Below are 14,036 nucleotides of genomic sequence, written 5' to 3' on the forward strand. Positions count from 1 at the left end.
TGGTAACCGGGTCACTATACACAGGTAGAGGTATTGTCTGATTTTGCTGAAAATTAATATAATTGGGGTTTTGAAGAATGGAACTTGCAATGATATCATTTCTCAAAACATCCCATGTCATTTGGTTGCCATGGTAACCAGGTCACAATACACAGGATTTTGTGTAATGACCCATAAATTATCAGTCCTCATATCAATTTAATTGAAACTCGGTAAAAAAAAAGAAGCTTCTGGTTAGTCAAAATGTAGATATTGTCTGATTATGTTAATAATAGGTATGCTAGGGTTTTTAAGAATTGTGACTCTTAACCTTGTAAGTTTTAAAGGTATTCAATGAAGAATCTTCCATCCAGTACTTCTCCAAAAATAGCTTTATCCACTGAAAGGCCATATTAGTGGTAAAAAACCTGTTTAATAAATTACTAATAAAAAAGAAATAGTGAAAACCAACTAATACTGTCATAAGCCTAAATAAACTCGGGTGAAGATCCGAGGCATATGGTTTGACCACTGTTTGTGGTGGTCTGTATTTCTCATTAAGCCGACACCACACATCATATCCTGATATGGCTGTGTCCTTGGGCAAGACACTTAACTACAATGGCAATTGATTGCATGAAATGGGGCTTCCTTATTCTATTCTGTGAGGAAGACACAAAATGACCATTGTTGTTATCAAACCTACTAAATAAGAACAACACTCTATAAAATTTTCACAATTTATTATTTAACAATTTTTCTCGGTAATAAACTGCCTCACACACACATATTTCTGAAAGCATTTCTGCCACATCTGGTAGGAAATCCTTATGATATCACTTTCAAAACAACACTGTTTAGCAAGCAATTTATTTGAGTTTCAGTATCTCAAGTGCTTATATTTACTCAGCCGACATAACAGGTAAACTATCAGCAATGAAAAATTTTCATTAACAAAACAAAAGGCTAAACTTGCCAATACTACTCATCTGATATACAGTGTTTTTCACAAATATATAACATCATAATCATTGACATTCAAAATAGGTGTCTATCAATTCTATTTCAACAAACTGAAGGTATTGTGCTTGCAATACAAAGATGTCTACAACTGATGGAACATGTTGTGGACAATGTCTGTTAGCACAATTTATGGACATCCAACATAACAAGGATTTTAAAGAATTTGCTGTATTTCCACTATGTGGCCCTGCCCCACCTACCCTGGTTGACCAGAACCCATTGTTCAAACAAAATTGATCCCCTTGTCCCAAGCATGTCTAAAACCAACTTTGGACAAAAACCCAAGCATTCCTACATGAGAAAAATTAATGATTCTAAAGAATCTGCCCTATTTCCCTTGCTTGGTCCTACCCCTCCCGCCCCAAACCGCTGAATCCTCAAGTTTATTTAAAACTGATTCCTTTTTGTCAAACAATGCTTCAGGTCCAATATTGGCAAAATCCAATCATTTCTATAGGAGTAGGATTTTAAGGAGTATGCTCTATTTCTAATATTGGGCCCTGCCCCTCTGGCTGTTTATACCAAACTAGTTTCCCTTCACTGCAGCATGCCTCAGACCAACTTTGGGCATTATTCTGCAATTCTTAAAGAAAAAGAAAACTAAAGAAACTGGTAAATTTTCCCATTGGGCCCTGATCCTCTGGACTCAGAGGGGCACAGGCCCACTTTTTATAAACAACTGACTTCCCTACATCTAAGCATGACTTGAACAAAATCTGGATAGTGCCCTGCAATTCCTGGAGAACAAGATAGATATTAGAGAAATTAATAGATTTTACTTATTGGGCCCCCCCTCACCCAGATCCTTTGTTTACCAAACACTGGTTGTCTTTCCCAAAGGATACGTCAGACCAAATTTTATTAAAATCCACTAAGTCATTTATAACTAGCTGTGATTTATAGGAAAAGTTGACAGACGATGGACACTGCAGTATCTCTATAGCTCACTTAGCCATTTGAGCCAGGTGGGCTAAATATGAAATTTCTGTATAAGGTATTTTCTCTTTGGTGCTGAAAGTTCATCTTGTGGTATATTGAAGAAACTCAGCCTCAAGAAACATACTGTGTAACATAAAAGCAACAAAGGGCAAATGTTTGATACTTAATCATCAAGACATATTTACATAGCTATTGTCATGTGAGAAAAACAATATGTTGTCTTCCACATCATATAATGAATAATGGCATATCAAACAGCATCTTAACTTGAATAATTTCACAAAATTATGCTAACTGTACAATAAAAACAAAGGTGGAAGTGAAAGAAAAAAGTATTTTCTATCACTGTGTTAATGCTATCGGTAACTGTCCCTTCTGTCACACTACAGGTAACTGCCTCACTGTGTTAACACTACTGGTACCTGTGTCACTGTGTTGACACAACAGGTAACTGTCTTGTTGTGTTGACGCTTAAGGTAGCGGTCTTATTTGGGTTAACACTACCAATAACTGTGTCACTCTGTTGACACTACAGATTTCTGCCTCACTTTGTTGACACTATAGGTAAATGTCCCACTTTGTTGACACTACAGGTAAATGCCCCACTGTGTTGACCATAGAGATAGCTGTCTCACTGTGTTGACACTACAGGTAACTGTTCCACTGTGTTGACACAACAGGTAACTGGTCCACTGTGTTGACACAACAGGTAAATGTCCCACTGTGTTGACACAACAGGTAAATGTCCCACTGTGTTGACACAACAGGTAACTGTTCCACTGTGTTGACACTACAGGTAACTGTCCCACTGTGTTGACCATATAGATAAATGTCCCACTGTGTTGAACCTATAGATAACTGTCCAACTTTGTTGACACAACAGGTAAATGTCCCACTGTGTTGACACTACAGGTAACTGTCCCACTGTGTTGACCATATAGATAAATGTCCCACTGTGTTGAACCTATAGATAACTGTCCAACTTTGTTGACACAACAGGTAAATGTCCCACTGTGTTGACACTACAGGTAAATGTCTCACTGTGTTGACCCTATAGATAACTGTCCCACTTTGTTGACACTACATCATATTATCTTCAAAGGTTTTAGTGTCAAAAGCATCTTCCATTTTTGCTTTTCTTTGTAAAACAATGAGTTCATCTGCAAAATCAGAAAGTGAGAAAACATTATAACAAGAGGCCCATGGGCCTTAACGGTCATCTGACAAAAAGCAAGCCAAACCTAGAAAGTGGGTTGAGGTCATTCATTTGAACAAACTTGGTAGCCTCTCCTCCAAGCATCTTACAGGCCCAATATCAGCACTCATGGACTTTTGCTTGTTGAGAAGAAGTCATTTGTATATTTTAACATATTTGACCCCTGTGACCTTGAAAGTGGGCCAAGGTCATTCATTTGAACAAACTTTGTAGGGCTCCATGCCAGCATGCTATGGGCCAAGTATTAGCCCCCTAGGCCTTCTAGTATTTGAGAAGAAGTTATTTAAAGATTTTGACATATTTGACCCCTGTGACCTTGAAAGTTGTTCAAGGTCATTCATTTAAACAAACTTGATAGCCCTTCATCCCAGCATGCTACAGGCCTTATTTTAGTTGCCTGGGCCTTTTGATTACTGAGAAGAAGTCCTTTGAAGATTTAAAGACATTTGACCCCTGTGACCTTGAATGAAGGTCAAGGTCATTCATTTGAACAAACTTGGTAGGGTTTCATCAAAGCAAGCTACAGGCTAAATATTAGTTGCCTGGGCCCTCCAGTTATTGAGAAGAAGTCGTTTGAAGATTTTAAGACATTTGACCCCTGTGACCTTGAATGAAGGTCAAGGTCATTCTTTTTAACAAACTTGGTAGGGCTTCATCAAAGCAAGCTACAGGCCAAATATTAGTTGCCTGGGCCTTCCAATTATTGAGAAGAAGTCGTTTGAATGAAAAGTTTACGGACGGCGCACGGCGCACGACGACGGACGAAGCATGATGACTATAGGTCATCGGACCCTTCGGGTCAGATGACCTAAAAAGTTCTTGTTACTGGTGAATAATATATTTCAATATCATTATATATACATCCGGCATATGTAATTACAAGAGGACCAGAGTGCCTATATTCCTCACTTGTACATTAAACAATCCTGGTAAAACATCTGTTTATTTTCTTCTAATACAGCATTACCTCTATTTTGCCCAATCCCTTAGCCCCAATGGAATGTGTGTTTGTGTACATATCCTCCATTTCTACAAAAGTTTAGAACCATTTGCCCATGAATGCTACAGACCAAATATATTGTGAAGGGTCACATCTTCCAGTTATGCAAAACCTTTTTTCCTTTGTGTCAAGAAGTTTAAAACCAAACTTGGTAAAAAAAAATCCTCTGTTGGTTTACATGTATTTCCTCTGTTGACCCCCAAAGCGCCCCTGTGCTTCCATTGGGGCCACATTCTCTGTTTAAACCAAATTGAAACCTGATGGCCTAAGGGTGCTGTAGACTAATTTGGGAAAAAACCCTTTCATACCTAAGGATGACCTTTAGACCTTGAAAATTCAATGTAACTTTTGTTTGCAAACTTTGTTCAACTCCATTTATGGAAACCACCAATTCAATATCATATTTCAGTGGGAGGTGTTTGATGGTTTTGCCATATCTGACCCCTATGATCAAATCAAGGTCAGTTTATATATAGCATAGCTGTTCTCGCCTATTTCTTTCATGCTGGCTGCTACTAGTAGTTGAACTTGTGACATCACAGCTGATAGGGTGCCAATCAGTGTGGGTCACCCACTTGCTGATTAGAAGTAGAAGGGCAAGCAAAATTGTACACTTTACACATCAATATCTCAGTATGGGCCGGCCGAGTTTGATGCAGTTTTCAACATTTTGGATTTTGAATCATAAAAATGATTCTAGATCTTTATTCCTACTTTCACCGAGGGTACACTTTAAGACAGAAAATTTGTAACACATTCAAGTTAAGAAGTTTTATAACGCTCACCAGGAAAGAGAGATATTTTGTAATACTTACCAATTATGAGAGAGATTTTGTATTACTCAATAGTTAAGAGATGTTTTGTAACATTTACCAGTTAAGAAAGTTTTGTAAAAATTACCAGTTACGAGAGAGGCTTTGTAATACTTACCAGTTATGAGAGAAATTTTATATTTTGTAATTCTTACCAGTTATGAGAGAGGTTTTGTAATACTCAATAGTTAAGAGAGAGGTTTTGTAACATTTACCAGTTAAGAAAGTTTTGTAAAAATTAGCAGTGAAGAGAGAGGTTTTGTAACACTAACCAGTTAGAGAGAAGTTTTGTAACAATTACCAGTTTTATAAAACTTACCAATCAATATATTGATTGTCTGTCGTTTTTGTCCTTCCTTATCTATCCAATCATCATTATCAAGCTTTCCCTCGATATAAACACGTGACCTTCAAATGAAAAATTCAATTTATTAGGAATGAGACACTTTTTATCAATTAAAAACCAGCACTTTTTTTAAATAAAGATGTTTTGACATTTAGACCAATTCTGAACCAAAAGCCCTGCTTTGTCTTGGTGTACAAATGCAAAACGTATCTTATATATATCTAATAAATGTATCATGGTAACACGGATATGTGTTTACTGTGGATGAACTCGACCTCATGATTCCTATCATGAATAATAGCCTTCTTCTGCCTATAGTGATTCTTTCTTTACTCTACAAAGGCTTGACATGCCATATAGAGACAAAATCATTTACTAATCAATACACACATTTTGTAAATTATGTTGACACCAAACTGTTCATCCACTTACTTTTCATTTGACCATTCTGGTTCCTAATATCATATCAATATAAAAAATTACCTTGAATCTTAGTCAAGTGAATTCTGATTGATCAATTTTGCTTGATAATGTTGTAAGAAAAATATTGAGTTTACCACTTAAGAGACAGAAAATGTGACCTTTATTTCAACCAATGACAGCCACCTTTGTATGACCTTTATTGGTTCTCTGTAAGTCAGAATTTCCCACAATATGAAAAAGAGTGATCAACTTGAATGATCAAAATGGGAGATGATCATCTGTTTATAATTTTTTTTTTGCATGACAAAAACAGAAAGAAACCTAGACAGGAAATCTGAAAATAAATATTCCATCACATAGGTCTCGTGAAAATGTGACAATGTCAGAATCTATGAACTATAAGTTCAGTCAAAATCAAAGATGGCTGTCTGTCAGACATTTTGCTTTTCTGGTCTCATTTTCAAAATTGAAGGGCAAATTTAATGACCAAGACCAAACTACATCTATTATGGGATAAATCCACCATTTATACAAATTTGGTTCCCACTTTCCCCAAGGATGCTTTAGACCAAATTTGATTGAAATCTGTTCAGTCGTTCATGAATAGTTGCATTATATAGTAAAAGTTGACATGCCAGATGACGGATGATGGACGGACAACAGGGTATCCCTATAGCTCACTTGGAACTTTGGTCAGGTGAGCTAACAATTGATAGAATATCCTCACTAGGCCCTGGGACTGGTATTCCACTTACCCCTTCCCGACATCTTGCAGCTTCATTGAAATGGTGGGTTTCAATGACTTAATGTTATGCCAAGTTGTCCTTTGCTTTGTTTCATCTGAAGAGTGATAACATTTTCATTAATAATCATTTAATGTAAAGGTTGCTACTTCCACTTCTGAAGATTGAGTATAATACATACTTCTGAATTATTTCATTAACACAAATTAAATGTTTCATGAGTTGTTTGAAATGCAAAGCCAGTACTTGCAGGCATTCTGGTATACCCTATTACTATATTTTCAGGCCTTCATAGTAACTGCCTCTGTTTACAAGCTACCAGGTCACATAACACCTTGCTGTCACAAGTGACTTAGTTGCGAGGAAAGTGGGTCTTCCTTTGTATGAAAGTAATTGTCATCATATGATGCCTTTTTTTACTTTTACTTTTACTTTTAATATGCTTTCAAAACAGGAAACATCTCAAAGTGAAATTTCTTGATGTCAAAACATTCTGAGACAGAACTCCCTGTCCATGTAAGGTGGTTAGAACATTGAAATAACACATCATTGATCTATATTTGTGTAATCTGACAATTGAATGTGACATCAGCTGACAGAAAGCACATGTGTACCAGATTTGTAGGTATCCTTATGAACAACTACAGTATGAGAATGATCTAAACCTGTGATTGATTTTCAAAAACAACAAGAAAATACTAACATGTACACATAATCAAAGTCTAATCTCGAATTCAATATAACTAGGGCAAAATATGATGTAGGAAAGATTTACACAGAGACTGACTCCTGGAAAAGTACAAGGCCCATAGAGACTAACCATCACCTGAATGTAACAGAGTATCTTAAATTTTCGGTTCCTCTTTTTTTGCGGTATATACCTTCATTACAAGAAAAATAAATGCGACTATCCTCAGGACGAGATGGTGGTCTAGTGTCTTCATTTAATTTTGTATTCAAACTGTCAAGAACAGTGGCTTATATTTTAATGATAGAGAGATGGGTTGGGATTTGGGTTGGGAACTGAAAGAAATTTGTAGACAATATTAAAATGCTGAAAAGAACAAACGGCAACAAGTTGCTGAAATATTGTTGAATCAACATGTTATTCAGGAGAACACAATATCATATTGTAGTTTCCAAGCCTACAAAGTTTCAAACAAATTGGGGAAGGAGATAGACATCTTGAGAAGATGAAAATACAATTTAAACAAAGTGCAATAAACCTTTAAAAAATCACAAAGCAAATGTGAAAAACACTATTTCATGTGATGATTATGAAGTCAGCCAAGATTCAGTAAAAAATACTGTCAAACTGAGGGAAGAGATCTGTATACAGAATGCTATAACAAAAGGAGGCTTAGCTGCCTTGATGGTCACCTGAGATACGCAATATTGAATAAGAAGGTTAAAGGATAGTTATCAAGTGTCAAGATGTTGCTCATCAGCCAAAGTAGGTCAGCCAGGATCAATATGGACATATCATCAAGCTGTAATCTTTCACTCAGAATTGTAACCAAGTTTGAAATATTTCCACTGGAAATTAAACAAATTATGCACAAAAATCTGTTTTTCATACATAAACTACAGTAAACTTTACCCCATCCCCACAGGGAAATGTGAGATCCTGGGGCCATGAAATTCACAACCTTTGGTAAAGCACTTTAAGATGCTTCCATTCATGAATAGTATTTGATTCTACCATATCTGAATGATGAAGATTTTTAAAATCCAAGTCAATTTCACCCCGTTTGGCCCCACCCCTCAAGCCCCTGTTGGTTGAGGACTGTAGAATTCACAATTTTGTTTAACTTAGGCCAGGAAAGTTTCCTGCAAAATTTCATAAAAATCGGATCAGGAATTTTTAAGAATAAATTGAAAATGTTAAATTGTTTAGGGATGCATGACGCAGGACGAAGGTGAACACAACAGGTCACCAAGAGACTATCTCAGGTGACCTAATAAAATCAAAAATTAACAAAATCAAAGAGCTGTAAAAGGAGAAACAACTTAATGTCATGGTGATTAAAGCTACAAATGTTTCTGCCAATGTGTACTTGTTGTACATTTTCTTATACATTTCCAATCTGTTTTCTTTTTTTAGGGAAACATAACATACTTGTGTTTCTGTCTGTGTAGAAATGGTTTGTGCCCATTCGAAAATTGCAGTATTGGAGAGAATCCCCACCAAATCGAACATCTGATCCCAGTCTTCCAATCAAGGTCACCTTGTTGACACCTGTAACAAAAGGGCAACATACAATCTCAGAAAACAAGAGGTCCAAAAGGCCTGCAATTCGTTCACCTAGATGACTTAAAAATCATTTCACATCTAAATATTATTATTCACAAATACTGTGTATGAAAAGTTTTCGAAAATGTCTGTAAGACATAAATGCCCCTGCTGCTAAGGCCTTGACCTTGGACACCTGAAACACAACAATATCCAAAGTATACTCATTCTCGATCTGTGCATAAAGTTTGACCAAATTCCATGAGAGAATGAAGTTGTCAAGTGTTTAAATTGAATCCATTTATGATTTTCTATATACAAGAATGATCTTAGCCTTGTATAAAGTTTTACCAAAATCTGTCTTAGAATGAAGTAAAAAAAGGTGCTTACATTGAATCAGGATGGACAGTATAAGATTGGAGGTGATGCAACGGAAAGGGAAGGACAAGGGCAATGTATATACATCAAAGTTCAAGACATATAGTCACGAAAAGATCTTCATATGATCATTTTGGTGGAGGGGTGGGACTGGAGAGGTAATAAGTGTAACTCGGAAATCTACACCTTTGGCAGTATAGTGCATGGTTATAACCACTGAAGGATTAAAGCGACATTATGATAAAACAATTTTACAGTATTACAACTGGCTACTGACAACTGGCCATTTACTTGCATGTTTATCTAATTAACTGGATTTTTTTAAAACATTTTTTAAAAGTACATTGCAACTTCCACAAACCAATCCTTCTCGAATTCAATCACCTCTTGAAACTGAAAAAATGTTGATGTAATTATAGTTATAAGGACCTTCCCAATACAAATCCTTCTCAATTCCGAATGTAAGCCTGTCATAGTTGGCTTTGTATACAATACCTACCCTGATCGGGACGATTTCAATAAACATAATGTATGTAGCTATCTCCAATGACAAATTGAAACCATATCAAATGAGTCCATTTGTTTCACTGAAGTGAAAAACTGTAACAGATATGAAAATGAGTACTAATGCAGAGTTAGAAAACGGCAGTTTCACAGCTAAATTATGAGCTATATTGATACTGTTATTTGAACTTCAACTAAAGCCGCTTTAGATTAGATTAAAGCTAAAAGCCTAAATCAAACCCCAACAGCTAGAAGTTGTGTTTTTCATTACTCCTTCAAATTATATTTGTATGTATTAATTACATATATCAAAATCCAAGAAGATCTAAACATTTTCATTTTAAAGGGATATTCTGCCAAGGTTACAAAATTAGTGGCTGTTCTGCACCTTTTAAGAAATCATTTTAATGACTTCAAACTATTGTCAGCATCAAAATGTCTCTCCTGTGGTCAGTTTGGACAGGCCAAATTAGTAGGAATACTCCCAACCAAACTGTCTAAATATAGTGCATCAGGAAATCTGGAACTAAAAGGTCACTGGATCATAGATTTTATGCAGAGTATCAGATAAATACACAAGTGTGTATGCTGTTCAATAAAACTTCTGCTAAGGTCAAAATTTTGTTACTTCATTTGGCTTATTTTCTGTTGATTTTATGATTTACACAAATATTTCATCCTGTTTCGCTTATAACAACCCAAACCTGTCAAATTGGGCCCCAGCCATTAAACTATGCCAGACCTAACATTTATTTAGATATATTGATTCCGCTTCCTCCAAGGATGCTTCAGATCAAATCTGGATCAAATCCCAGCAATCTTACAGAAGGGTAAGTTTATAAAGAATCATGTTTGCATTCCTGTATGTAGCATTTTTGGGGGGCCCTTGCCCTCAATCTCCAGGGGGCTGACACCCATCATTTACCACTACACCTATTGGTTCTTTATCACCCAAATTCTTACTAAATTTTGTCAAAATACCTTAAGCCAAACAACAGAAGTAGGAATTAAACTTATTCCTGTCCTAATCGTACTGTCCTTCACCCTACGATGCTTCAGATCAAAACTTGGATAAAGTACCTTCATCACAACAGCAGAAAGATTTTGTAGACATTCCTCTATTTCCCTTGTTGGGCCATACCTCTCTGTTCCCAGGACTGACTTCAATTTAGATGGACAAAATTTCAGACAAAAGAGATGGACCTAATTTCAGACAAAATTTATACTTCTTCACCCAAGGATGCTTCATCCCAAAATTCGACCAAATTTTGCCATACCTATTTTGTTGTAGACCCTGCCTCTTAGACCCTCGGATCCAGAGGCACACCTTTTCTACAAAATTCCATTCTCCTTCTGTGAAGGATGAATCTGACCATTTCTTGAATTCTGACTTCATGAGGTGGCCTGATGGAGCATACAAATGCTTTCACTTCAGGATGTTCTTTCATCTGATTTCACAGACAGAAAGCATGTATTTTGAATTTGGCGGTACAAGAAAGCAAAACATGATAACTCTTACTTAGGACCCTTTGAACAAACATTTCTGTTAACCATTTGATAGTCTTGGAAAATAACCCTTAAACTACAGCAATTCTTGTGTTGGATGACTACTCGTTTTTACAAATGACAGATAAGCCTGTTTATTAACAGGAATTCTTGGGTCCTGGACAAATTTTTTGGGGGTCACTTACTTTTTTCATATGGTGTGTCACTACGGACAACAGTAGTTTTAGACGGAAAATCTTCATCTACTTCGTAACTGTAGCTTCTGCTTCCAAACAACCGAAGTCTGCTGGTCTGAAATATATACAACAAAAAGGGTTAATGTTACAACACAGTAATATAGCCTGAAGGTCAAAGGGTTGTTTTATGTCAGTGATATCTACAGCATGAACAAGGTTTTGCTTAAAACTATCAATTAATATATTTAGATGTACATTGAGCACAGGTGTGAATGGACTGAGTATTGAAGCTTTACTGTCAATAAACTCGCAAATATGAGCTGTAAAACATACCTTGTTTTGGTTATTTTTATATTGCTGCCGCTGGGATTTGTGAAACTGACGTATGTATCATCCATGTAATTTGTAATGGTGTTCGGGATAACCAAGAAGCTGTAAGCTGATTGGCTAACGGCATTGTTGCCTAATCAGAATTGTCATGGGCTGTCAATATTTATTTAATACAGTACAATAATAATGAGTTAATACATGCATTCATTAGGTAGTTCTTTAAGCTGAGTTGTCTCATTCTCTGTCTCCTTCTGTCACTGTGTTAGTTACTCTTTACTGTATAGGTGTGTGTTTGAATATGTCCCCATGTGTTGACTGTGTTGTCTGTGTTCAGGAAGAAGCCAGGAGCTGACCTCTAAAGTGTATATGTTGTGGATTCCAGTGGTGGTCTTAGGTAGAGGGCTTTGTCGTGTATTATTATGTTTGCTACTTCTGTTCTCCATATATGTTCAATGATTTATGATTTATATTTATTAATAAGTGACTAAGTAGAGCCCCAGACTATAACTTTGGTAGCTCCATTCACGAAGTCACTTCTCCCATGACTGCATGGGTCGCTAATATCCAGTGATTTTGTTACAGCAAGCACTTTATGGTATTATATGTGGTAATTCAAAACCAACAAGCTTAAGCTACCAGTACGATCAACTTTAAATGAAAGTGTGGCCGGACTTTCACTACCCACAATACACTAACTACAGCACACAATGAGAACAGTTGACTCGTCGGCAGATTTGAGAAAGATTATTTTGACAGACCAAAAATCTTTTCAAGCTTTCATGTGGAAATGAAATCATACTGAAAGTCTTAAATAATTCACATAAATCTAACAAACATATACATTAATGGTTTGAAACGCATGTTACCAAAATACTGTTGCAAAATTACAATATTAACCATTCAAAATAACAGCATGTGTATTCACCAGCGTACCTGATTTCCAGTTGAAAGTTTGTGAACTTTCATCTCTTTCCATGAACAAGAAAGACACAGTCTCTTACATGGAAGCAGGTGAAAGGTTCCAACTTGGTTTAAAATCTGTTCCGTTTCTCAACTGCAATATTTGCATGTACTTACAATATTTGATTATGATTAAGTATATGAATGTTTAGAAATTATCCAATAAGCATATATTGCCAGTGGTGAGGTAGTTTTTTTTTTATTTTGGGAGGAGGAGTGGGGGGAGGGGGTTAAGAAAAAGCTGTTTTATGCTATACTGGTTACTTTATTTTTAAGAATTTCTCATGTCAAAATTCTTAAAAATACAACAATTATCTTATACTGATTTTCTGCATAACAATTTTTAATAGTCTCAGCAGTGTTTACAAAATTATGATATAAAGGAGCACGAACTTCACCTGCTGAGTTCTACCCTTGCCAATCAATATTGCTTTATAAAAACCTAAAGGTTCTGAAGACAGTCTACCAAGCCAACCGAAACAGGTCAAAGAATAAAACCTAAGTTACTGAATCCCTGGTGTTGATGCTCCATCCAATATCTTCTTCTTAAAAACTTAAGGATCAATTGCATTTATGATTTTTTAAAACAGGAGTAAAACCCTGAAAAGCTAAGAGCAAAGAATCGAACCCGGGACCCCTTAGTCTGATACGCAACTGATTGAGCTAAAGAGAAGTTCTCTCTTGCCAAGTGGAATATTGCAGCTAGTATTTACCAGTTACATATTAATCTTTTTAACAGGTGTAATCTGCTACTATGGCCATTCAGCAGACGAGATGAAGTTGACAATCTGAATCGTGTTCTCTATATAAAACAGTTACTTAATATTGATTCATTAACCAATTCATGTGTGTGCTTTCTTTTTTTTATATAAATCTTGCAAAATTTAAGTAAACTAAAAGAACGATAGCGATGCCTTGAACCCGACAGTTTCACATGTGGATCTTGTTGATCAACTTGCGTTCGCATTTAGGCAGTGTTATAGCAGAGACGTATATATACAAAAATAAAACCGCGGATATATGATTAGAACCTTTCGAATTCGGACTCAATTACATCGCAATTGATGCATATGTAAAAGTCATTTGTTAACAATCATCGCTTTGGCTATCACGTGATAATCATAATTTATCATCAGATTTCTTGTACGTTACTTACTGTTCTGCACGCTGCGCCAAGTGTCCTTTGCATATTGTTTTCTTGTTACCAAACAGGAAACGATTGAAAGAAACACGTGCAAGAAAAAACACAGTCTCACTCAATCAGACGCTTCTTGCACATAATACTAAGCGGCTAGATGACTGAGACTTCTTAATGAGTCGGTGTATACCACGGCGAAAATAGCGGATAAACTCGGATTGTTTCATGTTTTTTCTCCCCGTGAAGAATGGGGATGTTGATCATGGTAACTTTCAAATATAGCTACATTGATTCTGTATTTTGTGTATTTTACACCTCAGTATGCGCATA

General features: G+C 36.1%; 1 protein-coding gene across 1 annotated transcript; it reads right to left on the reverse strand.

Moving 5' to 3' along the window:
* Positions 1 to 705: 705 nt before the first annotated feature.
* On the reverse strand, positions 706 to 13,802 carry LOC132553837 (single-stranded DNA-binding protein, mitochondrial-like). The gene is made up of 6 exons (XM_060218123.1): positions 13,725 to 13,802; positions 11,288 to 11,393; positions 8,601 to 8,720; positions 6,494 to 6,578; positions 5,289 to 5,377; positions 706 to 3,101 (listed from the first exon to the last, which is right to left on the reverse strand). Exons 1-6 carry the CDS (start codon positions 13,755 to 13,757, stop codon positions 3,022 to 3,024), a joined length of 513 nt encoding a protein of 170 aa, XP_060074106.1. The 5' UTR covers positions 13,758 to 13,802; the 3' UTR covers positions 706 to 3,021.
* Between the last annotated feature and the right edge of the window lie 234 nt (positions 13,803 to 14,036).

This window comes from Ylistrum balloti, unplaced genomic scaffold, assembly GCF_031769215.1.
Source record: "Ylistrum balloti isolate Yb309-2 unplaced genomic scaffold, AGI_CSIRO_Ybal_v1 Utg369640, whole genome shotgun sequence".
Taxonomy (NCBI): Eukaryota; Metazoa; Mollusca; class Bivalvia; order Pectinida; family Pectinidae; genus Ylistrum; species Ylistrum balloti.